This window comes from Geotrypetes seraphini, chromosome 10, assembly GCF_902459505.1.
Source record: "Geotrypetes seraphini chromosome 10, aGeoSer1.1, whole genome shotgun sequence".
Classification (NCBI taxonomy): Eukaryota; Metazoa; Chordata; class Amphibia; order Gymnophiona; family Dermophiidae; genus Geotrypetes; species Geotrypetes seraphini.
The window spans coordinates 132,390,093-132,415,981 of NC_047093.1; the positions used below are offsets into that span (position 1 = coordinate 132,390,093).

The 25,889-nt window shown below is 43.5% G+C and overlaps 1 protein-coding gene across 2 annotated transcripts; it reads right to left on the minus strand.

The window, feature by feature from the left end:
• Window positions 1-1,334: 1,334 nt before the first annotated feature.
• Window positions 1,335-25,850, minus strand: LOC117367644 (zinc finger protein 2 homolog). Of its 2 annotated transcripts, XM_033960410.1 has the most exons (8): window positions 25,617-25,850; window positions 25,306-25,380; window positions 22,414-22,540; window positions 20,069-20,182; window positions 19,844-19,957; window positions 14,624-14,737; window positions 6,261-6,368; window positions 1,335-3,017 (listed from the first exon to the last, which is right to left on the minus strand). In XM_033960410.1, the coding sequence occupies exons 2-8, from the start codon at window positions 25,318-25,320 to the stop codon at window positions 1,369-1,371; spliced, it is 2,241 nt and encodes a 746-aa protein (XP_033816301.1). In that variant the 5' UTR covers window positions 25,321-25,380; window positions 25,617-25,850; the 3' UTR covers window positions 1,335-1,368. The 2 variants fall into 2 exon arrangements, with proteins under 2 accessions (XP_033816301.1, XP_033816300.1); XM_033960409.1 differs by lacking the exon at window positions 25,617-25,850 and having other exon boundaries at window positions 25,306-25,493.
• Window positions 25,851-25,889: the final 39 nt, after the last annotated feature.

Sequence of the window (25,889 nt, forward strand, 5' to 3'; positions counted from 1 at the left end):
TACACACTCCCCACTCACAACACCCCCATTCAAAAACACCCCCATACATACACTAGTGACCCCACTACTAGATCAAATGTATGCAGAGTTAAAGAAAACCAAGCAAAATATGAAAGTCCCTTCAAGTGTCCTCCCGCTGCTCTCCATCATCCTGGACCCTCTGCTCCTTCCCTTGTTTCGCACTCTGAGACTTCTGACTCCAGGGTATTTCTTGTCAGCGATACTTTTCCATTTTTGACACTGCCACTTTCCTCTTCTCCAATTTGGGTATCACAAATCTCTCCTTTTTCAGCAATTTCCAGGCCTCCGAGACCCTCTTATGAGTGCCCTTGAGTGTGAACAGAAGCCCAAAGGGGAACAACCATCTATACTTGATGGAATGCTGGCTCAGGACTTGTAGGACTGGACGAAACTCACACTGGTGCTGTAGAGTAATGGCTGAAAGATCTTGGAAGACCTCCACCTTGCAATTATTCCAAGTAATCGGGCCCTTCGCTCGTGCCGCTTTCAAAAGCTGCTCCCTCTTTTTGAAATTATGGAGGGAAGCCACAATGACCCGGGGGAGTTCCCCAAACTGCAGACTCAATGTCCGGTGAGCTCTATCAATCTTGGGCAACACCAAGGTGTCTGAACTACCATCGTCTGCTCTGCCAATGATATGGGCATACAGGCTGCTCACTACCTTTTCTGCATCCTGATACTCCTCAGTGTCTGGGACTCCCCTCAACCAGGTATTGTTCCGGCGAGATCTATTCTCCAGGTCCTTCACTCTGGTAACACACTCCATCAGCTCTTTTTGCGTGTCCACGGCCAGGACCTGTAACAATTGCACCTACTCCTCCTGTTCACCTTGGTGCTGCTCTGTCCCCCCTCCACCCTCTGCACCAGTTCAGCAAAATCATGGCAGATCTCTCAAACTGCCTCTTTAATTTTCCCTTTTACTCCAGCCAATTCCTGCTTAATTTCAAAGGACCACTGTTGCAAGTCTGTCACAGCAGAGCCTTTAGATGGTGATGAGCCCCGTGGCTCATCTTGACCAGAGTCTGGGTCAGAATTGCTCTTGCCTGATTCTCTCGGTGCCATCTTGGAAACCAATCCCATGTAGTGCAAAGCGCTGCTCGTTGATGCTCTCTGCAGCTGCTTATAGTTTGCGATTTTCTTTTGCGGTAGCATACCACTACTCTGTGACTCTTCTGGTGCCCAATTTCTGCAACTTGTGCCTCAGAGAGTGAAAATAACACCAACTAGGGAGGTTATAATTCTCAAGTGGCTCGGATCTCACGCTCTAACCCACCATACAGTCAGGTGACGTCACCAGAAGCCACTATGGATGATTTTAATGACATGTTACAGATCACTAACAGTAAATCAGGCCATGTTTATATATGGCTTATCCTCAGTACAGATTCTTTCATGAGTTTTGAGTACATGTCTTTGACTAAAACTTTTACCACATTCAGAACATTTGTATGGTTTTTCTCTAGTGTGGCTTCTTTCATGTCTTCTGAGCTCATGTTTCCAATTGAAGCTTTTACCACATTCAGAACATTTATAGGGTTTTTCTCCAGTATGGATTATTTCATGGTTTCTAAGCTCATGTTTTCTATTGAAGCTTTTAGAACATTCACAACTTTCATGTGGTCTTTCTCCAGTATGGATTATTTCATGGTTTCTGAGGATAGTATTGCTAGTGAAGCTTTTACCACATTTAGAACATACGTATGGCTTCTCTCTAGTGTGGATTCTTTCATGAGTTCTGAGGTGACATTTTTGAGTGAAGCTTTTACCACATTCAGAACATGTATATGGTTTTTCTCCAGTATGGATTCTTTCATGGTGTCCGAGGGCATCATTCCTCTTGAAGCTTTTACCACATTCAGAACATTTATAGGGTTTTTCTCCAGTATGGATTATTTCGTGGTTTCTGAGGATAGTATTGCTAGTGAAGCTGTTACCACATTTAGAACATATGTATGGTTTCTCTCCGGTGTGGATTCTTTCATGAATTCTGAGGTGACATTTTTGAGTGAAGCTTTTACCACATTCAGAACATTTATATGGTTTTTCTCCAGTATGGATTCTTTCATGGTATCTGAGGCCAGCATTCCTCTTGAAACTTTTACCACATTCAGAACATTGATAGGGTTTTTCTCCAGTATGGATTATTTCGTGGCTTCTGAGGCCAGTAATACTATTGAAGCTTTTACCACATTTTGAACATTTGTATGGTTTCTCTCCAGTGTGGATTCTTTTATGAATTATGAGCATATCTTTTCGAGTGTATCTTTTACCACATTCAGAACACTTATGTGGTTTTTCTCTAGTGTGGATTCTTTCATGAATTATGAGTTTCTCTTTTTCATTGAAAGTTCTACCGCATTTAGAACATTTACATGTATATGGGTTTTCTCCAGTGTGAACTCTTTCATGACTTCTAAGTAGATCTTTTTGATTAAAGCTTTTATTACATTCAAAACATTCATATGGCTTGCTTTCAGTATGGATTGTTTCATGAATTCTGAGATTAATTTTTTCAGTGAAGCCTTTACCACCTTTTGTGAGGTTTGTTTGATGCCCTTGTTTCTTGCTAATGCTGATTGATTCATGTCTTCTCGGTCTTCTCGATTCATTCACCTGACTGAACATTTTATCATGGACAGAATATTCTGAGGGTTTTCTTTCTTTGGGAACATTTTGATGAATTGAAAGTTGCTTTGTCAGCTTTGACTGCCCGGCGAACATTTCCTCACACGTAGCGCTCTGACAAAGTTGCTGTCTGCTGATTCCCTCATTTTGTTTGAGATTTAGGCAGTTGGTGAAATTTCTCTCTTGTTTAGTACATACATTTGAGCCTTCTCCTTTTGGGGTATTTTCTTTTATGCTAGGTGGTCTTAAACTACTAATAGCCCCCATGCTATCAGCTGTAGGATCCAAGTGGTCTCTGAAGGAGTCCTTGTGTTTCCATTCCAACTTCTGCTGCCCATCACATACTCTCATTCTCTTATTCCCAAATTCATCTGTTGGATAAAAATGAAAGTATGTACATACATTGTACAGCTATTGAGTAAGACATACAGGGGTAAATATCCCGCCAGAGGTCTTCAGAAAAGATTAGGTTCTTACCTTGTTAATCTTTTCTTGTAAGTTCTCACTCTATTCCAGAGCTCTTGGGTTATGTATCCCTTTGCACGAGATCTCTTGTAGGAAGCTTCATTTGCATACTTTTGCACCTTCTTCTTTATCTCTGAATTGTCCATAAGCTCCTCAGTATGTAACAAAGCAAACAGTCGACCCTGTAACAGAGACTGTAGAGGGAGGGAGTATGGGGAAACTCCTAGAGAAACATGTCTGTTCTGTTCATAACATACAAACATTAGAACAATAATCAAACATTTGGCAAACAGAAGAACAATGTAACATAAGAACCCAGCCTGCACTAACAGTGTGGGGGCGGGAAACCTATAGATCCCCTGGAGTGACGAATGTGATAGACAGGGAAGGCATTCTTGCTAAGGCTGCATAAAGAAACAAGAAGTCAAACTTACTGGTACTTACTGAGACAGACGGTAGCCAAATCAGCAGACTCCCAGGGCAGGTTTCAGGAATAGAGTGAGGGATTACAAGAAATAAGATTAACAAGGTAAGAATCTAATCTTTCCTTCTTATGCAACCCCACTCTATTTCTGAACTCTCGGGATGTAACAGAGTAATCCCTCAACCTAGGGTGGAACCGATGAGCCTGCTACTAGGATCGAAGATCCAAATGTGGAATCTCTATTGGCCGCCACATCTAGCTGTAGAATTTTGTAAATGTATGCAGAGAAAACCACTTGGCGGCCCTATAAATTCCTTTTGGGGAAACCGCTGAGGATTCTACCCACAAGAAAGCAACATGGCCTGTGGCCAAAGATGGACCTCCTCTATGCCTTTCCTCTGTGGCCTATGACAGGCCGTCTGTTGCACAGAATCAAGGTGCACCGGGGAAGAGTCCTATTATACCAGATTGCCCAGTTGCCCATGATATGCAGACCTGATACATCTACAACTAGGTCAGCTTCTCAAATTTCCCTGTCACCCAAGTCTTCTCACGCAGGGCCCTTATAGCCTTACAGGATCCAGAACACTTTGGTCTCCTGGCATGGCAGCACTAGTGTACAGGGGCTACTCAGCTGGTGTAGTCACTACCATCTTGCAGAGTACAAGGAGGTCAATAGTTGCAGTGCACGAGAAAGCCTAGCGGTATTTCCTATCCTGGTGTACTCGTAAAGATGAGGAGCTGAACTCTGCATCGATCCTGGTTGTACTCGCCTTTCTCCAGAAGGGTCTAGAAAAGGGTCTTATTGTCGGTTCCCTGTGGTTGCAGATAGCTGGTCTTTCTTGTTTGGTCCTAAGCCGCATGTGATCTCTTTTGCAGCTCCTCCGGATGTAGCCAAATTTTTGAAGGAAGCTTTACAGCTCCACCTTCTATTGCGACAGTTGTTTCATCTTGGATTCGTATTCTAGTCCTCAGGGCTCTTGCAGGTACACCCTATGAACCACTGGATCAAGCTTCCTTAATGGATCTCACCATCAAAATGGTAGCTATTACCTCCACTCATATGGGGTCTGAACTTCAGCTTCTATCCTGTGGAGGTCCTTTTCTTAGGATAGCAAACTATCGTGACTCTGCGCACTGTCCCCTTTTGCCTGAAAGTGGTCTCTAGTTTCCACATCATTCAAGAGGTGCATTTGCTAGCCTACACACCCTCGGGTTCCATAAAACATGACAGGTATTGAAATTCCTGGATGTGCACAGACTTTTGTTGAGATATTTGGAGGTCACGAACAAATTTTGTTTGTCACAGTTGGAGCGGCCCATAAAGGGCTGGTATCGAAGGCTTCAATTTCCAGGTGGATTCGTATGGCCATTTCTTCTGCCTATATCAGAGTGGGAAATCGACCTGACCATTGCCTACTCCACAGCAGAGAGAGAGTAAACCAGCAGCTTGTTCACAATTCTGTAAAGGGCATGCAGGGCACCAGCCATGTAATCCACTTCAGCAATTAAACATGAGAGATCCCTGTCCACAATAGTGTGAGGATAGTGATGCAACTTAGAGTGACAGGTTCTGGCGACAACAGATGCTGCCACACCAAACCAGGGGCTTTCAGACCAGAGGCAACGGAATTCAAAAGCTGTTTGAGCTCAAAAATTATCCTGCGGTCCTGGGCGTCCTTCAGCACACTGAAGAGAGATGTGCGCTTGGTGACCTTTGCTGTGGCAGCAATTTTAGTACCAAAAATGTCCCGGGAAAGAAAACTGAAAATTTTTTTTTTAAAAATGGCAATTTTAGGATTTTAAAGGAGGGGGGGACCTAGTACTAACCCCCAAACCTTCCAAAACACATATTGGAGACATGTCCCCCCCTCCTCCAATTGATCTCACAAGCTGTCAGCCTGTTACTCACTGTACCATGCTGTATGCTGGTTGCTGCAGAATGGAAGCTGAAACAGCTTATAGGGAGATCCTCTGCCTCAGGAAACCTGGAACCTGGACCGGCTGTATCTTCTGACTGTCTCTCGGACCCTGACATGCCGGCCAGAGGCCTCAACCTCCACTGGATTCTGCACACGCAAATAGGGGGAGGAACACAGTCTATCCCGATCCTGATTAAACCGTCATGGAGCCATGCAATCTACGCTCAAGCTCACTAGTGGACGAACCAGGGGCAAGCTATGCTCCCAAAGGAATGGTTCCTGAGCTCCCGATCTGTAAATGCAGGCTGTCCAAGGCGTGCACTGCAAAAGCAGCCAACACCTTGGAAGCAGACTCTTTGCCTCAGAGTCTGCGATCTCCCACAGCCAGAGCAGTCCCCATGGAGGATCTTCTGCAGGACAAAAAAGAAATCACGCAAATCAGCAGAAAAATACTGAACTTAAAGATAAAATAAACATAAGCAAAAAAGACAAGCTCCTATCGTCTCACTTGTGGGAAGACAACTAAGGAGCTAGTGGGCAGTTCAGAGATAAAGGAGGAGGTGCAAAAGTATGCAAATGAAGCTTTCTACAAGAAATCTGGCGAGAAGGGATACATAACCTGAGAGTTCAGGAACAGTGTGGGGTTGTACATTTGCTGGTAGACAGGTGCCAGGTCCCCTCCAGTCTCTGCAGCAATTCCCTTTACTAAGATTACATTCACTAACCAAAACCTCTCTTTGAAAAGTCATAAATACTCAACAGCATCTAGCAAGGATTTTATTACATAGGAATTGTTGGCTCACCACTATTGGTATCAGTAACCTCCTTTCCTCCCTCCAGTTGGTCACTGACAGGTTCCTCTTCCATTTTCAGGATCCCTACTGTGGGCTCAGCAGTATAACTTTGGCTGCCTGTATGAAAAATGGAAAACTAACTTCAGGTTTCATAGGAAAGCTTATGACCTAAGAAAAGCAAAAAACTTACTTAAAACTGATTTGATGGGAATTTTGTGACCTCTGAAAAGGAAAAATTACCTGCTAATTTTCTTTCCTTTAACCACAGCAGATGAATCCAGAGACTAGTGGGTTATGTCCATCATCTACCAGCAGAGATAGAGAGCACTGAATCAACTGTCTTATTGGATGAAAAGCCTCATGACCAATTAGTATTCTCTTGCTAAAGCAGAAGGAACTGGATACCCATGGAGAAAAAAACTCCTCTCTAATATAGAAACATAGAAAAAAAGCAGCAGAAAAGGGCTATAGCCCACCAAGTCTGCCCATTCCAAGTATCCCCTCCCCTGAATTCACTCCCTTAAAGATCCCACATGAGTATCCCATTTTCTCTTAAAATCCGTCACGCTGTTGGCCTCTATCACCTGGAGTGGGAGTCTGTTCCAATGATCCCCACTCTTTCGGTGAAGAAGTACTTCCTGGAGTCACCTTGAAACTTCCCTCCCCTGATTTTCAGCGGATGCCCTCTGGTGGTCGACTTAAACATACAACTAATTATACCAACAACCAACTATGAACTCTGACAGTGTGGAATACTGCGAAACCTCTAGCGAGAACAAACAAGTACATATTACCCAAAGGGTGAGGCTCTGGATTCATCTGCTGTGGCTAAAGGAAAGAAAATTAGCAGGTAAGGTATAATTTTTCCATCCTTAACGCCAGCAGCAGGTGAATCCAGAGACTAGTGGGATGTAGCAAAGCAGCTTTAAAATAGAAAGGGAAAAGGACATCAGCCCAAAGGTAGCATCTGAATACACTGCCATGTCCAATCTGAAATGCCTGAAACTAGAGGGTTTGGACTCTGCCCAAGCAGATACCACTGCTTTAGGGAAAGAAGTAGTAAAGACTGCTGGAAGCTGCCTACCTGCACTAACAATCATTGATACAATAGTTTTCCGAAATTATTAATAATAATAATAACTTTATTCTTCTATACTGCCATAGTCGTGAGACTTCTAGGCGGTTCACACCGAAGAGAGCTGGACAATCAGCGAAGTTACAATGTGTTGAAATCCGGGATACAGTATACAGTACATAGAAACTTACAAAAGCATATAGAATCTTACAAAAAAGTCCGGGATACAGCGTGTAGGGTTTGACAAAGAGCCTATAGAGTTCTTACACAAAGGCAGAGAGATACAACATATGGAGTCTTTTTACAGGCAGCGAAGATACAGCAAACAGAGTCTTAAAAAGGCAGCAGAATAAAATGTTAGACATTTCAGATTTGAAAGCAGGAGTGGGCATATGTAGTGTTGGGCGTAGATACTTTAGCGCACCACCATGGCTGGGGAAGCAGTCACCCCCAATAAAGCTCAGAGAACAGATTAAAAAAAATATGATCTGTACATCTAAAGTCGATGGTGGCTGAAAGATAACTGATTAGTAGCCTACAAAACTCAAGCAGCCCGAGGGGTTGAAACCTCTTCTCTGAATGAAACGTCAAAATCACCCTTGGTAAAAAAGGAAGGCATTGATCTTACCAATAACCCTGCCACACAGAAAACCCAGAAATGGATCTCTAGCTGAATGGGCTTGCGACTTTGAAACCCTGTGAACTGAAGATTAAGCAACCAGAAAATACTGTTTTTATAGCGAGACCTTTGATCATCGTAGTGCCTAACAGTTCCAATGGTGCTGACTGGAGAGACCAGTGCACCAGATTAAGACTATAACCTAGCCAGGATTTGTGGAGGAGAGGCTTGAGATAGTTGACTCCACATTAAGACCGTACCACGTCCAGCTGCGAAGCCACTGTACATGAAGACATCTACAGCCGCTAATACCATATCTGCGGACATCACCTACAAGACACACCTGCGTAAGTCATCTGTAACACCACCATTGCAGGACGTAGAATCGTGGGATAGGAATGTGTCCATTCTGCACAAGAAGATGGAAAAACATGAAGCCATATTATAGGATGGCACGTACGATGCAAAATAGGTCTACGCTGCATAGGAGTGCTATGAGCAGGCCCTTGATCTGCAGTATCCAATAAACTCAGCAGATAGAGGCCAGATGTCAACCTTGGAGCTGAAGAGTAAATTTCCAAGCAGCCAAACTTAAGAGCAACTAAAGAAATTGTTGCTAAAAGGACATAGGAAACTGCTCTAGATAGTCATGCTGGAACATGCCACAAGTAGCAAAAAAAAACTAAACAAACTGCGAGTGGAACAGCAGGGAAAGTTCCAATAACCCCATGGTAAAGAGACAGATTGCACTGAGAAAATGGCAGAACTGCTGTGCAAAACTGCAGACTTGGCAAACCCTCAAAATCGGAGAAGTTGGAACTTCACCGTAGAGGCAGACTCTGTCTCATCTTCGTTAAAGAAGATGCAATCAGAAGTAGCTGATGAAGACACTGGCCCTGTACAAGAGAAAAGCAGTGGAAATTGCAAGCAAAAGAAGGTGAGCGCGTGAGGATGCTGGGGCGGACGAGTGCTGGCGACAGCTGTTGGGCTTTGCCGGGGCGCTTTTCATCGGTTATTGTTATCTAGAAACATAGAAACATAGAAAATGACGGCAGAAAAGGGCCATAGCCCATCAAGTCTGCCCACTCTATTAACCCTCCCCCCAACTACCCTCCTAGGGGACACACTCTGATGGCTTCCCCTTTACACTACCCTCGTAGAGATCTGAGGTGGGCATCCCACTTTTTCTTGAAATCTTGCACGCTGCTGGCCGCGATCACCTGCACTGGGAGCTCGTTCCAATGGTCAACCACTCTTTCTGTGAAGAAATACTTCCTGGTGTCGCCATGAAACTTCCCGCCCCTGAGTTTAAGCATATGCCCTCTTGTGGCCGAGGGACCCTTGAGAAAGAAAATATCATCTTCCACCTCGATACGACCAGTGGTATACTTAAATGTCGACAAGAAACGGCGCAGCCACCCTGACTTTAAGCTGCGGTTGCGAGAGAAAAGGCAAAAACAAAAGCTTGACCAAAGAAAAAGCAGGGCTGTCTAAGTTACCTGACCTCAAGGATGCGGAGGCTGTTCAGAAGTTTTTCCTTGAAGAGCTACAGCTTGGAGAAGAATTTTTAGCACAAGGTGTTTATGAGAAGGGTGTTGACCATTTGAGCAATGCCATTGGATGAGCTCACTGGGACTAGGAGAAACATTAACTGCATGGGTTAAAGACCGGCTCAGTGGCAGACTTCAAAGGGTAGTGGTAAACGGTACTCCCTCCGAAACATCGGAGGTGTTTAGTGGAGTACCGCAGGGATCGGTCCTGGGTCCAATCCTATTTAATATTTTCGTACGGGATCTGCTTCAGGGACTTCAGGGTAAAATTGCATTATTTGCCGATGATGCTAAATTATGCAATGTAGTGGGCGGAGGTACCATGCCCGACACTATGACACAGGACCTACTTTTACTGGAGTAATGGTCTACTATTTGGCAACTGAGTTTTAATGCCAAGAAGTGTAAAGTTATGCACCTTGGTAGTGGAAACCTATGCAGAACCTACATTCTGACCTGGGAGTAATCATTAGTGAAGATATGAAGATGGCCAATCAAGTGGAGAAAGCTTCATCCAAGGCTAGACAAATGCTAGGTTGCATCCGGAGAAGTTTAGTCAGCCGAAAGCCCGAAGTTGTAATGCCGCTGTACAGGTCCATGGTGAGACCCCATCTGGAATATTGTGTTCAATTTTGGAGGCCACACTATCAAAAGGATGTGCTGAGAATGGAGTTGGTTCAGTGAATGGCCACTAGGTTGGTCTCAGGACTCAAGGATCTCCCATATGAAGAACGCCTAGGTAAGTTGCAGCTATACACTCTCGAGGAATACAGAAAGAGGGGAGACATGATAAAGACGTTCAAATATGTCACTGGCCATATTGAGGTGGAAGAAGACATCTTTTTCCTCACAGGACCTACGGCGACCAAGAGGGCATCCGCTAAAAATCAGGGGTGGGAGATTTCATGGTGACACTAGGAAGTATTTCTTCACCGAAAGGGTGGTTGATCGATGGAATGATCTTCCACTTCAGATAGTAGAGGCCAACAACGTGCTCGATTTTAAGAATAAATGGGATAAACATGTGGGTTCACTTCGAGGAAGTGCTTAGGGGGATGGGTTATTCGAGTGGGCAGACTTGTTGGGCCGACGGCCCTTTTCTGCCGTCATACTCTATGTTTCTATGTTCTATATGGCTGTGTGTGGGCAGCCACAACAGTTGTTGCCTCAAAAGCTTCCACCACCAGCGTTCCAGATGCTTCTGACTAAGTTACCAACTATTAGCCAGAGAACTGTAAATTCACAGAGCTCAACAGAGGATGATGTTGAGTAAGGAACGAAAACACCTGCTCTTTCCTAATGCAGAAGATGAAACAATGAGGCAAAAAAATCCAAATGTGTTAGTAAATGGACAGTATATTGTATCGGAAGCTGTAAGAAAATTGACCAGAGTTCAACTTTTTTTGTAAGTGGATTTAGCTGCGTTATTTATTGATTTGATGGATGGGTATTTTTTTTTTTTTCTTTCTCTTGTGGAAAACCCCCAGTTATTTGTAAAATATTACTGCATTCATTTACTAAAATATCAACATTGTACATAAAATAGCGGTATATACTGTGTATCAAATGCTCATTTTGAGGTGGGGAGGAGCAAGATTAATGCAGTAAAAAAGATGTCTCCTTTAAAAAAAAAAAGAAGAAATGGTCCTATACTGAGCAACAGGGGTGAGGGAACTATAAATGCCTTTCTTGGGAGGGCTTTGCTCTTCTTCCTAAGCTGCTGCTATTGTGCCTGCCCAAGCAGAAATGGCTCCACACCAAGCCAGAGATTGGAATCTAATATGGTACAGGAAAAGAGAAGGCTGACAAACCCCTATAATAACTGTTGGAGCTGGCATAGTACAACATGAAAGCGAAGACTGCCGCCACTGAGAATAGACAGGATACCGACAATGCATAGTGCAGGAGAGAGTAAGTACCACGTTGCACAAATGTTGAAGACAAGGCCGCCCAAACAGTGCCGGTCACAAAGAATGCCGGTCCTCATCCTACAAAATGCTGGCTGCCATGCCTTGCCAATTGGTCACACCACAGGATGATCGCGAACAAACTGGCATTGCCAGGAGAAAACGAGGTACCTCAGAAATACAGACCACAGCTCGAATCTGCGTTGCAGGAAGTAAGACTCAGAGAAAATGAAAGCTAAAGACGTACATCGAAAAGCTCTAATCTAGCGAATTCGCTCTCGGAGCTCTGGGAAGAATGCTTACCCAAGAAAACTGAACTCAATCTCCCTAAAAATCCCAGTAAGAAAACTTTAAACAGGACTACAACAGAAGAGCCAACAAATACCTGGGAATAGCAGGTCAAAAGCCCTCTAAGAGAGGGAAAGAGAAAGAAACACACCCTGAGGACCTCGACACCCAGCTATAATCAACTATTAAGATGGGCTTGGGGGCATGCTGCGCTGTTTATTCCTACAGAAGGACGAGCCGCGAAAAATCTGTTTTACTCCTTGGTATCTTTCCGGCTACTTGTGAGTTGTCCACAGTTGAAAACCGGATGCCATGACAGCCACGGTTGCTTTACTGGCAACTTACTGGCATCCCACTTTATATACCCACAAAGTCTGCGCGCGACACATGCATTCATTCATTGGCTGTGTGTCCCTGATGCCAGAGGTAGGCCGTAGTCGTAAAAATGTGATTCTAGCGTGTTCTACCGTGTGGGATCCCACCTCTCTTCACCCTGGTGCTATCAATATGGGTCTTCCTTTCTCCCTTCCCTCCCACTATTGTCAGTGGGGACATTATCCAATCTTCCTTTTTTAAATTTGCATTTTTGTACAATACATCAAAGAATGCTTTGAATAAAGATAAAAAGAGCCATTACAATAAATTAAACAAAGGTAAAATAGATTTAGAAAACATTAACTCTATCTAGTTCACTAATAGGCAAGAATTCCAAAACACCCAAGGAATAAAAGACAACCCCAAAAAAAAGCCTCACTCCCACCTTCTACTGCAATCAGTGTGGTCCTTCTTATAGCCTTGGAGTGTGTGTGTGCTGTGGTTAGAATTACAGCCTCAGCACCCTGCGGTTGTAGGTTCAAATCCCACACTACTCCTTGTAATCTTGGGCAAGTTACTTAATCGCCCATTCTCCTAGGACAAGCAGGATGAGTCAGCCACATATGGGTGTTGTCCCAACAGCTCCTAATTTGCGGATAAGCTCTCCAATAGCTCAGAGAGATTTTTGGGTTTTTTTCTGGCTGTAAGAGGCAACATGCAGGGACTCCAGGAGATATTTCTCTACCGGGCCGAGTGCAGGCGGGGGGGGGGGATTAGCTGAGCCAGGGCATCCTGGAGGCTCCTTGCCGCTGTAGCTTGTGGATCCCCCGCTGCTGCATTCCGATGAGGATGGCTGCTGGAGGAAGATTCTCGGGTCTCACTTCTCTTCATGAAGTCTCTCTGTGCCCTCTTTCTTAGCTTGCGTGCACGTGGTGACATGTGCGCACAATGCAAGCAACACGGAAACCTTGAGCGCCGGATCCAATCAGTGGGCGCACAATTCATGAGGATCCAGTGTTTTCATCCTCCTCCTGCATCCCAGTCGTTTCTTTAGATGATTCAGGCATCTTGAAGTTGATGAGTAGAAAAGTTGTAATGGAGAGCTGTAGAAAATCCGACCGATGGGAACGGGTGGAAACTAAAGACTGGGGATTAGGGGGAAGCAGGGGGAAATGGGTAGGGCTCGGGCATGCCCAGTGGGGCCCGGGCACTGCACGTGCTCAGAGAGAAAAAAAAAAAAAATCTCTCTGAACTATTGGAGAGCTTATCCGCAAATTGGGAACTGTTGGGACAACACCCATATGTGGCAGACTATCCTGCTGTCCACGGAGAACCTACATTACAGGTAAGTAACTACACTTTACCCACTGGGACATATAGGGAAAAATGCTCAAATACCTGAATGTAAAAACCACTTAGACAATAAGGGGTATATAAATACTAAAAAATAAATAAAATAAAATAGTTTTACCATCTTTCTTCCAGTTGATCCCAGTGGGGGCTATCTTTTTCCAGCCTCTTAAATAAGATCATCCTACCTGCCTCTTTCCAGCAGGCCTCTCTATATGTACTTGAAGAAGATCGAAGCAAATGGAAGATATAAACAATAAAATATGTAGCAATATAGACTACTTAATTTAAATAGTGTTGTGTATCCCTCATATGATTGTTAAGCTATAAAGACGACTGCACAAGGCTGAAGTCCAGGCTTGAATCAATCGGCAGGCTATTATTTTCCAAGCCACGCCCAAGGTGGTTTTTGGCGACAGATGGAAGGCTCCTAAGGAAGGGATACTTACCTGAAACTAGGCTTAGTAGAGCCTGAAGAAATTTTTCCACAGTTGGGACTTAGCTGAGCGTCTCTTCAACAAGGATCAAACATTGAAAAAACTCTAGGATGAATTATGGGGGGGGCACATTTTGAGCTAAGTACTACTTTTTGATTTAACTTTTGATTCCGTTTTTGAGCAATTAGGTTGGAGCTTATTGGAGATATATTATATTTAAATTATTCACTTGAGAGCTCTTCACTACACATACGTATATACCTACGATGGTGTGGGCGTGGCGTGGAAACTAGCCTACCGATTGATTCAAGCCTGGACTTCAGCCTTGTGCAGTCGTCTTTATAGCTTAACAATCACACTGAGGGATACAACACTATTTAAATGAAGTAGTCCATATTGCTACATATTTTATTGTTTATATCTCCCATTTGCTTCAACCCTCTTCAAGTAAATATAGAGGGTTGTTATGCGAGGCAATTGACTGGGTTTTAATAGTTAGTTCTTTCTAACAGACAGCACCAGAGAACAAAATCCACAAGCTGCTGGATAGGTGGTAGGAAGGTTTAACATTTTGGAGCATCACAGAGGTGAGAAGTAATGAGACAGTTTTTGTGAGACAGTAATTGTTGAATGAAAATGAAGGGAAGGGCCAGACAGATATGGGAAAATGGTAAGAGAGGGTAAGAGAAGGATTCTACAAAAGCAAATCGGATAATGTAAGGCAAAAAGTAGAAATAAGAGAAACAGAACAAACGCATTATCAGCACAACAAAGGTTAGAAGCAGATTGTGTCTTTCTTGTAGGACATGTTCGGATCAGCTGCTACATCACCTGTTTGATGCACTTCCTCACATGGGCCTGTGGTGGTCAGATTTCCTCTTTCCTCAGATCCCTGAGGCTCAGTCCCAAATCGAAATAAAATGTCAGGCTTGACATTGTGGGAGCCTATTAGGAGGACAAAGACAGTAAAATATGATTTTAAAAACAGTTATCACAGGGCCTGTAAGTATTTAGATTATGCTCTTTTCATATGCACTGCCACTAGCACAGAGGGGTGCTGCTGTCCTGTTCATCATCAGATATGTATTCTATCAATATCCTGATCATTTTGATATTGAGGTGGTCAACTCTTTTCCTCAAGAGCTGCCAACATGTCTGTTGTGGATTCTGCTACTGCATAAACCTATGAAAACCTCTGCTATCAGTTTTATTTTGGGTTTTTTTCATACATTCAGTGGTTCCCAAACCTGTCCTGGGGGATCCCCAGCCAGTCAGGTTTTCAAGATATCCCTAATGAATATGCATGAACATAAGAACATAAGCAGTGCCTCCGCCGGGTCAGACCATAGGTCCATCCTGCCCAGCAGTCCGCTCCCGTGGCGGCCCAAACAGGTCACGACCTGTCTGAATCATCAGAAGGGGCTCCCTTGCCACCTTGGTTTCTCATTGAAGTCCTATCTTCCCATCAAAGTCCTCACCCTCCAGTCTTGCCCATGCACGACCTGGTTGGCTTTCTATACTTATTACCTGGTTAGCTTTCTATACTTGTGTTACATTCCAGCACCTCTCTCAGTATCCCACGATCCCTTTATCCCTCAGGAATCCGTCCAATCCCTGTTTGAATCCATGTACCGTACTCTGCCTGATCACTTCCTCCGGTAGCTCATTCCAAGTGTTCACGACCCTTTGGGTGAAGAAAAACTTCATTGCATTTGTTTTGAACCTATCTCCCTTCAGTTTCTCCGAATGCCCCCTCGTACCTGTTGTCCCCCTCAGTCTGAAGAATCTGTCCCTATCCACCCTCTATATGCCCCTCATGATCTTGAAGGTCTCTATCATATCTCCCCTGAGCCTCCTTTTTTCCAGAGAGAAGAGCCCCAGCCTATCCAACCTCTCGGCGTATGGGCAGTGTTCCAGCCCTTTTACCAGTTTCGTTGCTCTCCTTTGGACTCTCTCAAGTACCGCCATGTCCTTCTTGAGGTGCGGCGACCAATACTGAACGCAGTATTCCAGATGTGGACGCACCATCGCTCGATACAATGGCATGATGACTTCCCGCGTCCTGGTTGTTATGCCCCTCTTTATGATGCCCAGCATCCTGTTGGCTTTTTTGAGGCTGCTGAGCACTGTGCAGATGGCTTCAGTGATGCATCCACCAGCACACCCAAGTCTCTCTCAAGTCTGCTGTCTCCCAACAATGCCCCCCCCAATTTGTAGTTGAACAACGGGTTCTTTTTCCCTATATGCATGACCTTGCATTTTTCCACGTTAAAGCGCATTTGCCATTTGTTTGCCCAGTCTTCCAGCTTGTCCAGGTCCCTTTGCAGGTCCTCACACTCCTCCCTGGACCTAACTCTGCCGCACAGTTTGGTATCGTCTGCAAATTTTATAACCTCGCACTTTGCCTCCTTTTCCAGGTCATTGATAAATATGTTGAAGAGTAACGGCCCCAGCACCGATCCCTGTGGCACACCGCTCGTGACTCCCCGCTAGTCAGAATATTGGCCCTTTACTCCGACCCTCTGCAGTCTACCCAACAATTTGCATATAATGGAAGTGACAGGTATGCAAATCTCTCTCATGCATATTCATTAGGGATATCTGGAAAACCTGACTGGCTGGGGGTCCCCCAGGACAGGTTTGGGAACCACTGATCTAATTGCTAAGATCAATATTCAGTGGTGCTAATTGGTTATCGTTAACCAGCCATTTCATAACCAGTTAGATTAGGGATGGGCCGGAGACAGAGTGTGGGCAGAGCAACGACTTAGCTTGTTAATACCAATTTTCAGTCAGCTATGTATCACACAAAGTTAGAACAGCAGAAAAGTTGTCCTAACTAACCTCCCCTCCCCCTTTTACAAAGCCGTAAGGCAACGGCCCTGAAGCTCTTTAAATCCCTATAGCTTTGAGGCTGTTACCGCAGTGGCCCACGCTTAAACAGCTTCATAAAAGAGGCCCTAAATGAACCAAATTTAAATGGGCACTGGTTTGGAGTCAGTTCAATCCATGGCTGTGAGTGACTCGGATGCCTCTTACTGCTGCAGCTGAATATCGGGCAGAAGGAATGCTTAGAAATTGGAGGGGAGCAGAAACAATGGCACAAAATGCCCTTTCCCCCAACAATAAGAGAAGGAGCCCCCTATTCAGGGTACAGGTTGGGGGCATTCCAGGGGCAGAGTCAACACTTGGCCTCTTAAGTGCCAGGTTTTGGGTTTTTTTTATATTATTTATTTATTTATAAATTTTTCAAATTATTTAACAAGCGTATAATCTTGTACAGAAAAGTGCGATCAAGAAAACATAACATTAATTATTTCCAAACTTGAAAATAAACCAAAACTGCATAAAAGGTAATAAGATCTTCAACTTAATCCCACACTAGTCCTCAAAATTGGATCCAAGATTAAAGAATTGGGAGTGAATACAATACAATAACAATTAAACCAAATCACATTATCTGTGGCTGAAAGAGAGCTTAAATTAATTATTGAGACACAGATGTTTCTCCTTTTTCAAGGCGCTTCATAGAGAGGGAAGCCATCAAATGAGCTGGTTCAAAGAAAATATATTTAAAGGTACTATATCTGATTACACACTTACAGGGATATCTAAGAAAAAATAAACCCCCTATCTGGTTCACACCTGGTTTTAATAATAAGAATTCCCTCCTTCTCTTTTGTGCTTCTCTCGAAACATCAGGAAAAATTTGGATATGGAAGCCAAGGAAATCTCTAGATCTATTTTTAAAGACAAGTTTAAGGATCCAATCTCTGTCTGGAGCCAAAGCCACAGTCCGTAAGAGAGTGGCTGGACTAGCCACCTCTCTATCAGATTGTTCCAATAAATTAAGTGCCAGGTTTAATGCATAAGTGGCACCACATAAATATCTGTCCTGTTTTTACGTGGTAATCCATGAAAAATTAAGTGCCAATGTATCAACTTAAGAGGTTATATGGCTCAAAAATAACCGAATATTCTTTTTTTTAAATCTTTATTCATTTCATATCTTAAAAACAATATTCAAAGTCAACACCCAGCCTCGAGTATCTAGGAATAACTCCGAACGTTCACCGTTGCCAGCTGAATTTTGAGGTGCACGCTTTTATTTTTACTAGGTTTTATATTGATGAGTGAGCGGTCTTAAAATGATTTTTTTAAAAGTCCCAAAAAAATCCAGTTGTTCTTTTCCTGTTACAAATTTTTGTATATTGTAAACTGCTGCATTCTTGCGCAAAGTTAAGCATTATAGCAAATTTAATAGGCAATAAGGCCCGGATTTTAATTGGAGCGATCATTGACATTGTTTAAAATCAATTAAAAATGAATTTTTTTATTTTTTCAAATTCTTTATTCATTTTCAATCTTACATCAAGTGTCCAAGGCAAGACAAATCATGGGCTGCATACGAAGGGGTTTCGTCAGTCGTAAGGCGGAAGTCATTATGCCATTGTATAGATCCATGGTGAGGCCCCACCTGGAATACTGTGTGCAATTCTGGAGGCCGCATTATCGCAAGGATGTGCTGAGACTGGAGTCGGTGCAGAGAATGGCCCCCCGGATGGTCTCGGGACTCAAGGATCTACCATACGAAAAACGGCTTGACAAATTACAGCTATACTCGCTCGAGGAGCGCAGAGAGAGGGGGGACATGATCGAGACGTTCAAGTATCTTACGGGCCGCATCGAGGCGGAGGAAGATATCTTCTTTTTCAAGGGTCCCACGACAACAAGAGGGCATCCGTTGAAAATCAGGGGCGGGAAACTACGAGGTGACACCAGGAAATTCTTTTTCACCGAAAGAGTGGTTGATCGCTGGAATAGTCTTCCACTACAGGTGATTGAGGCCAGCAGCGTGCCTGATTTTAAGGCCAAATGGGATCGGCACATGGGATCTCTTCACAGGGCAAAGGTAGGGGAGGGACATTAAGGTGGGCAGACTAGATGGGCCGTGGGCCCTTATCTGCCGTCTATTTCTATGTTTCTATGTTTCTATGTAAGTGCACAAACAATAAAACAATATTAAGTTTCAAGTTTTATTAGGATTTTATATACCGCCTATCAAGGTTATCTAAGCGGTTTTACAATCAGGTACTCAAGCATTTTCCCTATCTGTCCTGGTGGGCTCACAATCTATCTAACGTACCTGGGGCTCTGGAGGATTAAGTGACTTGCCCAGGACCACAAGGAGCAGCGTGGGGTTTGAACCCACAACGCCAGGGTGCTGAGGCTGTAGATCCAACCACTGCGCCACACACTTCTCGTTTGACAATCTTTCTGATTTATCTTACAATACATAAAATTACCACCCTCCCCTCCCATCATTCCTCTATTATTTCCCCAATAAGAAAAATGTAAAATATACTTCCCCCTCCCCCCCAATCATTAGACAGTGTATATTACAATAGAAAATGGTGTTTACTCATTACAATAAGAAGTTAATGGCTCCCAAATTTTATTAAATTTCTTATAGCTTCCTTGTTGTATAGCTATTGCTCTTTACATTTTATATACGTGACATAATGAAATTGTAATTGAGTCTACTGTAATTTTTCCAATTATTTGTGATATGCTGAATTTTTAAAAAAATGTAGGTATCCATAGGCACCTACAAGAAGACCACCGAAATCGTGACTACAGAAATGACCATAGGCGTCATTAGGCGCCTCTGAAGATGTGATTCTCGTCAATGGTAAACACCGGAAACGTAGGCCTTTAAAACCATGGCTTACATTTCCAGTGCCTACCTTTGACTACAGCCGCGATTCTACAAATGGTGCCATTGCTTGATTGACATGCCTTCAGTGGCATTTTTTTTTTTTTTAGGTGGCCACCAATTACAGCTCCGTTTGTAGAATTCGGAACTGAGTACTTATTTTATACCTGGGCAATGGAAAGTTGAGTGACTTGCCAAGAGTCACAAGGAGTTGCAATGAGAATTGAAATCAGTTCCCCTGGTTCTCAGTCCACTGCACTAATCATGAGGCTCCTCTTCCACTAAATAGTGCCAGCTGAATTAGTAACAAGGTTCAAGAGGAATTTTATACTTGCCTGTTTCAAATGGATGGGTCTTTTCAGACAGCTCTGATTCAGAAGTATCCATGAAGGGGAAATCTTTCTCTTCTTTAACACTCAGTGAGAACACAGATGTTACAATTGGAAGGCCTATGATGAGAAAACACAGCAAGAAGGTTTCCTCAAGGATTTAATAAATCAAATTTTAAATCTCCTTTTGATCTAAATGCAAAGCCTTTTAAATCCAAAAACGTTACTTACTCTTGGTGGGCTTATTTGAGTTTTCTTTTCCCTCCCATTCAAATTGCCAAGGAAAATATTTCTCATCTTCCTTTTTAATCTTGAACATAACATCAGGATTAACAATGGAATAACCTGTTAATTAAGTAGAAAAATGAAAGATTAGATTCCTACCTGGATAATCTTCTTTCAGTTAATCTACTACAGATTCCATATGTGTGTTGATTTGTCCCTTTCCAGCTTGCAGAGTGAGAATACTTACAGCTTTGAGCTACTCCCCTATAGAGGTAGAGCCCCAGTCCACACCTCAGTTTAGTCCCAAAGCAATCGAGCCCCACTGGAACATAAGAGGAGGGGAAGGGTGAAGCTCCCCACAACAATAAGCAAATCTGGTCTGCTCTGCAATTTAGAAATCAAGAGTTAGAAGAAAACATCATAACAACTGAAACACAACCATATTTTCTACCCATATCACGCACCCATAGAGGTTCACCATCCCTGGAGGATGTGGATGAGGCTAAGCCCAAGGCTCCTGCCCCTCCCTCATGAGCGCTATGGCACGCGGTGCACAGACGTTCTTCTGCTAGTAACTTGGCACAATTTTGACATGAATTCACATCCTCACCCCGAAGAGTCCATCCTCAGATGATCTGGAGCAAAATTGGATGGTTTTGAGGCAGATAGAGGCTTTTGAAAAAAAGATTGATTGAAATCCAAGATGGCCACTGCCAGGAAAATTGCACCAAAACCAGCCCGTGGAGACTTTTTGAAAAGTTCAAAAACACAGAAAAAGGGGTTTTGGAGGTAGGGATCCTAAACCCTAACCCAAGAAACCCTCAAAATTGGGATTTTCAGACCTTTTCTATTCCTGAATGGAGTTCTTTTCTTAATTGATGTGAAATACATATTGTAAATCACTTGGATCCTTTTTTGGCTATTATGCAGCATATAAACTTTTTAATAAACATAAACACCCCGATTTTCCCATAGGAATGAAGATACTGTACTCAGTGTTATGCTGGTGCCTGCCTGCAGCTTTTTCAATGCAGCTGAATGGTGGAAAGGACTTTTCTGCCTCAGATACTTCCTGCGACTCTCCAAGACCAAGGAATCTTCGAACTGCAAGCTGGATGGATCAACTTCCACCCCCAACCCCAGGGACCTCTAAGCATGTTGGTGGTGGGTAAATATGCAGCCGGTGCCATGATACCTTGAGAAACTCAGAAGGTGAGCTGGATCCCAGGGGAACAGACCCCGAGCCCAGAAGATATCACAGCAGGCTGGCTCTGCAGGGTCACCCGAGCTGCAGACTGGCAGAGCGGATCTGCGTCCTTTCCCAGGCACAGAATCCCCAAGAATGGGGTCTCAGAGCACCAAATCCTCAGATAAATGAACTTTGAACTTTAAACACAAAAAAGCAAAAAGGATAAGTACAGCGGATCAAAACCCGCCTGCAGAGGAAAAAACTGAGGTGTGGACTGGGGCTCCACTTCTATAGGGGAGATGCTCAAAGCTGTTAGTAGTCTCACTCTGCAAGTTCAGTTTGCGGGAAAGGATAAATCACCACACGTATGGAATCCGGAGTAGATGTAGCTGAATTACATTGAAATTGTATATGTAGAAATTCCAACTGAAGGGGTTACACATTGTACAGTAAAGTTGACTAGGATGCAATTGACATTTCTTGCTGAGAACTACGGTATAATTTCTGTGTAAGGATATGATATCTGACAGGTAAATCCCCCCTCTGGTCTTCGGTGTCAAATTTTTGTTGTATAGAAAGGAAGACACGTTGGATTCCCTAGTGGACCATCTGCCTTTCTGTTTCTTCACATCTAGAAAGGAAGACCAACTCCAGCCGGTTTTCTACGAATCCTCCAGCTTTAGGTCTACATTTTATCTTACAACTAGCTGATTACCTGGCGTTGCCCAGATATTTATGTATCCCAAAATGTTCCCCCCCTCCCCCCCACATGTCCCACAGGAATGTCCCTCTCTATGGGGCTGAAGTTGGACTTAAAAGGCATCGGGAGTGTCAGTATTCATCTCAGCGAGCCCTAAAACTATGGGGTAGACACTAATATCTGTCGTTTTTGATAATTTTTAAATGCCACCCCCTTCTGACCCGCACAGTATTTTTTCCCAGATAAGTAAATCATATGTATACCAAGTTTGGTTGAAATCTGTCCATGCATTTCAGATAGATGCAGAGAGCACCAAAGTATTTCACTGGCTCCTGTAGGATATGGGATGACATGAGAAGCCAGATTATAAAATTTAGATGGCCTTGGAACCTGGTCCTTGTGATACTTATACCGCCAATTCCATAATATGCACATGCGGCAGATGATAGAGAAAGCATTTACCTCGTGACAGCAGGATGTCATGAATCTCCTTGATGACCTTCTTGTAAAGTTCCTTCTGCCATTCTCCCAGAATGTCCCACTCTGCTTCTAAGAAATAGGCAGCAACATCCTTGAATATGACCGATGTCTGGAACAGCAGACAGAATACTTTAAGAAGCAAGACCTTCAGTTTTGGAGGGGGCAGGGCTAAGCCAAATTTATAACAAGCTTTGGCAGTATGCCATTCAGTGCTTGGCCCAAAATTAGATCAGCTACCCACACTCATTTCATTACCTTCTGGTCCCACACTGCAGATTAAATTCTCAAGCAAAGTTTTGGGCGTCATTATTGACTCTACACTTTCATTTAACGACCATCTCAACACTCTGGTAAAAAATGTTTTTTTAGTCTCCACATGTTGAGAAAAGTGAGATCCTGCTTCCACCAACAATATTTTGCTGTCCTTGTACAATCAATCATTCTTTCCAGGCTGGACTACTGCAACTCCATCTATCTAAGTCCAACCAAGAAAAGTCTCCAAAGACTTCAGCAGATCCAGAATACTGCGGCTAGGTTAATCTTCGCAAAAAGTAAATTTGATCATGTTTCTCCACTTCTGTCAAAACTTCACTGGCTTCCAGTAATTTCTAGGGTTCACTTTAAGTGTGCCTGCCTAACATTCAAGATCTTGCATGGCATTCTTCCTCCTCTAATCCCACTATCTTGGAATTCTACGAGACCTGACACTACCAGATCCATCCAAAAACTTAAATTATCTTTCCCCTTGCTAAAAGGCATCATCTATGCTGGAAAATTAGGGAAATCTCTTTTCATCAAAATCACTGAGCTTTGGAATAACCTTCCTGCCCTGCTGCGGAATCTGGGCTCCTTCCAATTATTCCGAAAGAATCTGGAAACCTGGCTATTCTCGAAAATGTTAATCTCGCTACCCTCTTTATAATCACTAACTCTTATTATGTTTTTCCTTCCTTATATTAAAGTTCCTGTAAACCGTGCTGAGCTCCATCCCTATATAAACTTAAGGTTTAGTTTAGTTTAGTTGTAGTAATGTATTCATTTATTCTTTTTTTTCTCTTGTGTATGACAGATTACATGGCTGTAATTGGTTTGAATTGTTGTGGTATAGATTTATTTCCCTTTTGTACCAGTCTAATTTTGTATGGGTTTTATATGATTTTATTTTTACAGATTTATATCTTGATTGTACACTGCTCAGATATATTTGTGAAGCCTGGCAATCGGCAGCACTTTCCATAGGCCACCACCACATTGGCTCCCCCTTCCCTCGTGCATGCTCAGTTTTCACAAATGAGCGAAAACCAAGTATGTATCAAGTTAGGATAAAAACCTGTATCATAAACTTTACAGAAATGATGTGTGTTAAATCTGTAACTTGTTCTGAGCTCTTTGGGAACAACGGACTAGAAAACGAATTAAATCAATCAATCAAGGGAGATAAATATGAGAAAGAGGAATGTTTGATCAGCGGAGGGGTATATAGTGGTGAGAGATGCTTGCTCTGTGGAGGGGGATGGGGAGAAATAGATATGTAAACTTATGAGCACAACTGTAAAGACAGACAAAAGATTTTGGCATGTCGGTTGTTGATGAAATGTTTGCCAGTATTGATTATTTTGCCAGCTATATCATGTTATGTGAAGATTTTTATTCGTGTACTTTAGTAACATAGTAGATGACGGCAGATAAAGACCCGAATGGTCCATCCAGTCTGCCCAACCTGATTTTTAATTTTTTTCTTAGCTATTTCTGGGCAAGAATCCAAAGCTCTACCCGGTACTGTGCTTGGCTTCCAACTGCCGAAATCTCTGTTAAAACCTACTCCAGCCCATCTACACCCTCCCAGCCACTGAAGCCCTCCCCAGCTCACAAATTAGCAAAGACTACTGGTCTAAAGCATCTCTTTCCTCCTACAGGGAGGCTAATGCCATTGTCCAGCTCATGCCCTCTCTCACTTCATTTCCCCCCTCCCCCCCACCCCTTCAACCATTAGATTTCCCCTCTTCCAACAGCACAGAGCTCAATTGCAACTGGATAAGCAAGGTGTATGATGCTATAATGTCTGCCACTAATACTTTCGATCTGTCTTGCGCCAGAAGACGTATGAGGAGAGACTGGAAGCCCTGAATATGTATACCCTAGACTAGAGGAAAGGAGAGACAGGGGAGATATGATTCAGACGTTCAAATACTTAAAGGGTATTAACGTAGAACAAAATCTTTTCCAGAGAAAGGAAAATGGTAAAACCAGAGGACATAATTTGAGGTTGAGGGGTGGTAGATTCAGGGGCAATGTTAGGAAATTCTACTTTACGGAGAGGGTGGTGGATGCCTGGAATGCGCTCCCGAGAGAGGTGGTGGAGAGTAAAACTGTGACTGAGTTCAAAGAAGCGTGGGATGAACACAGAAGATTTAGAATCAGAAAATAATATTAAAGATTGAACTAGGCCAGTTACGGGGCAGACTTGTACGGTCTGTGTCTGTGTATGGCCGTTTGGAGGAGGATGGGCAGGGGAGGGCTTCAATGGCTGGGAGGGTGTAGATGGGCTGGAGTAAGTCTTAACAGAGATTTCGGCAGTTGGAACCCAAGCACAGTACCGGGAAAAGCTTTGGATTCTCGCCCAGAAATAGCTAAGAAGAAAAAAAAAAAAATTTTAATTGAATCAGGTTGGGCAGACTGGATGGACCATTCGGGTCTTTATCTGCCGTCATCTACTATGTTACTATGTTACTATGTTAAAACGGGGATCCATTTTCAAAGCAGTGCTTTGAGAATCCGGGGGCTCCACCATTTACCCGGACTCCAGACAGATGAGAAAAGAGAAAGCAAGGCTGGAAGTATTGCACAAGAGGAGAGAGAAAAAAAAATTCTTACCTGATGGACAGACATTTCCTTCTGAATTCTGCAGCTGCAGAGACAGAGAGAGTCAGGCTGTAGACTTTCCTGTTCCTGGGAAGATGAATAGAGGAGACTGAGCTGATTTCTGAGTCTTAGATAAAATCCCTCCCTTCCCCCTCTGCATACAGGGATTTCCAATCCTGGAAAGACAAAAATGTCTCTCTTTACTCTAGTCTTTTCTGCTTTTCTTTTTTTTTTTTTTAGCCCTGCAGAACACTAGACACAAAAAAACCCCAGCAGAGCATGCTCAGAGCTCTTAGCCCTGCCCTCCCCCTTGGTGACATCACCTGGTGAAGGTGGATCTCAAGAAATAGCAGAACTATAGAGGAAACAGGTCCCACAGAGGATGAACCAGGAACTGATGCGGTCCCCTTGCATCTATGGCCTCGTAGTTCTTTGGAGGAGTGTGTGGCGCAGTGGTTGGCGCTACAGCCTCAGCACCCTGGGGTTGTGGGTTCAAACCCCGCGCTGCTCCTTGTGACCCTGGGCAAGTCACTCGGTCCTCCGTAGCCCCAGGTACGTTAGATAGATTGTGAGCCCACCGGGACAGATAGGGAAAA

Excerpts from the sequence above, each read along its gene's own strand:
- LOC117367644 (XM_033960410.1), bottom strand. Across the intron at positions 14,738-19,843 it reads GACCCATCCATTTGAAACAG|GCTCCCACAATGTCAAGCCT; the intron begins GCAAGTATAAAA and ends TCCTCCTAATAG. Across the intron at positions 3,018-6,260 it reads GGTTACTGATACCAATAGTG|ATGAATTTGGGAATAAGAGA; the intron begins GTGAGCCAACAA and ends TTTATCCAACAG.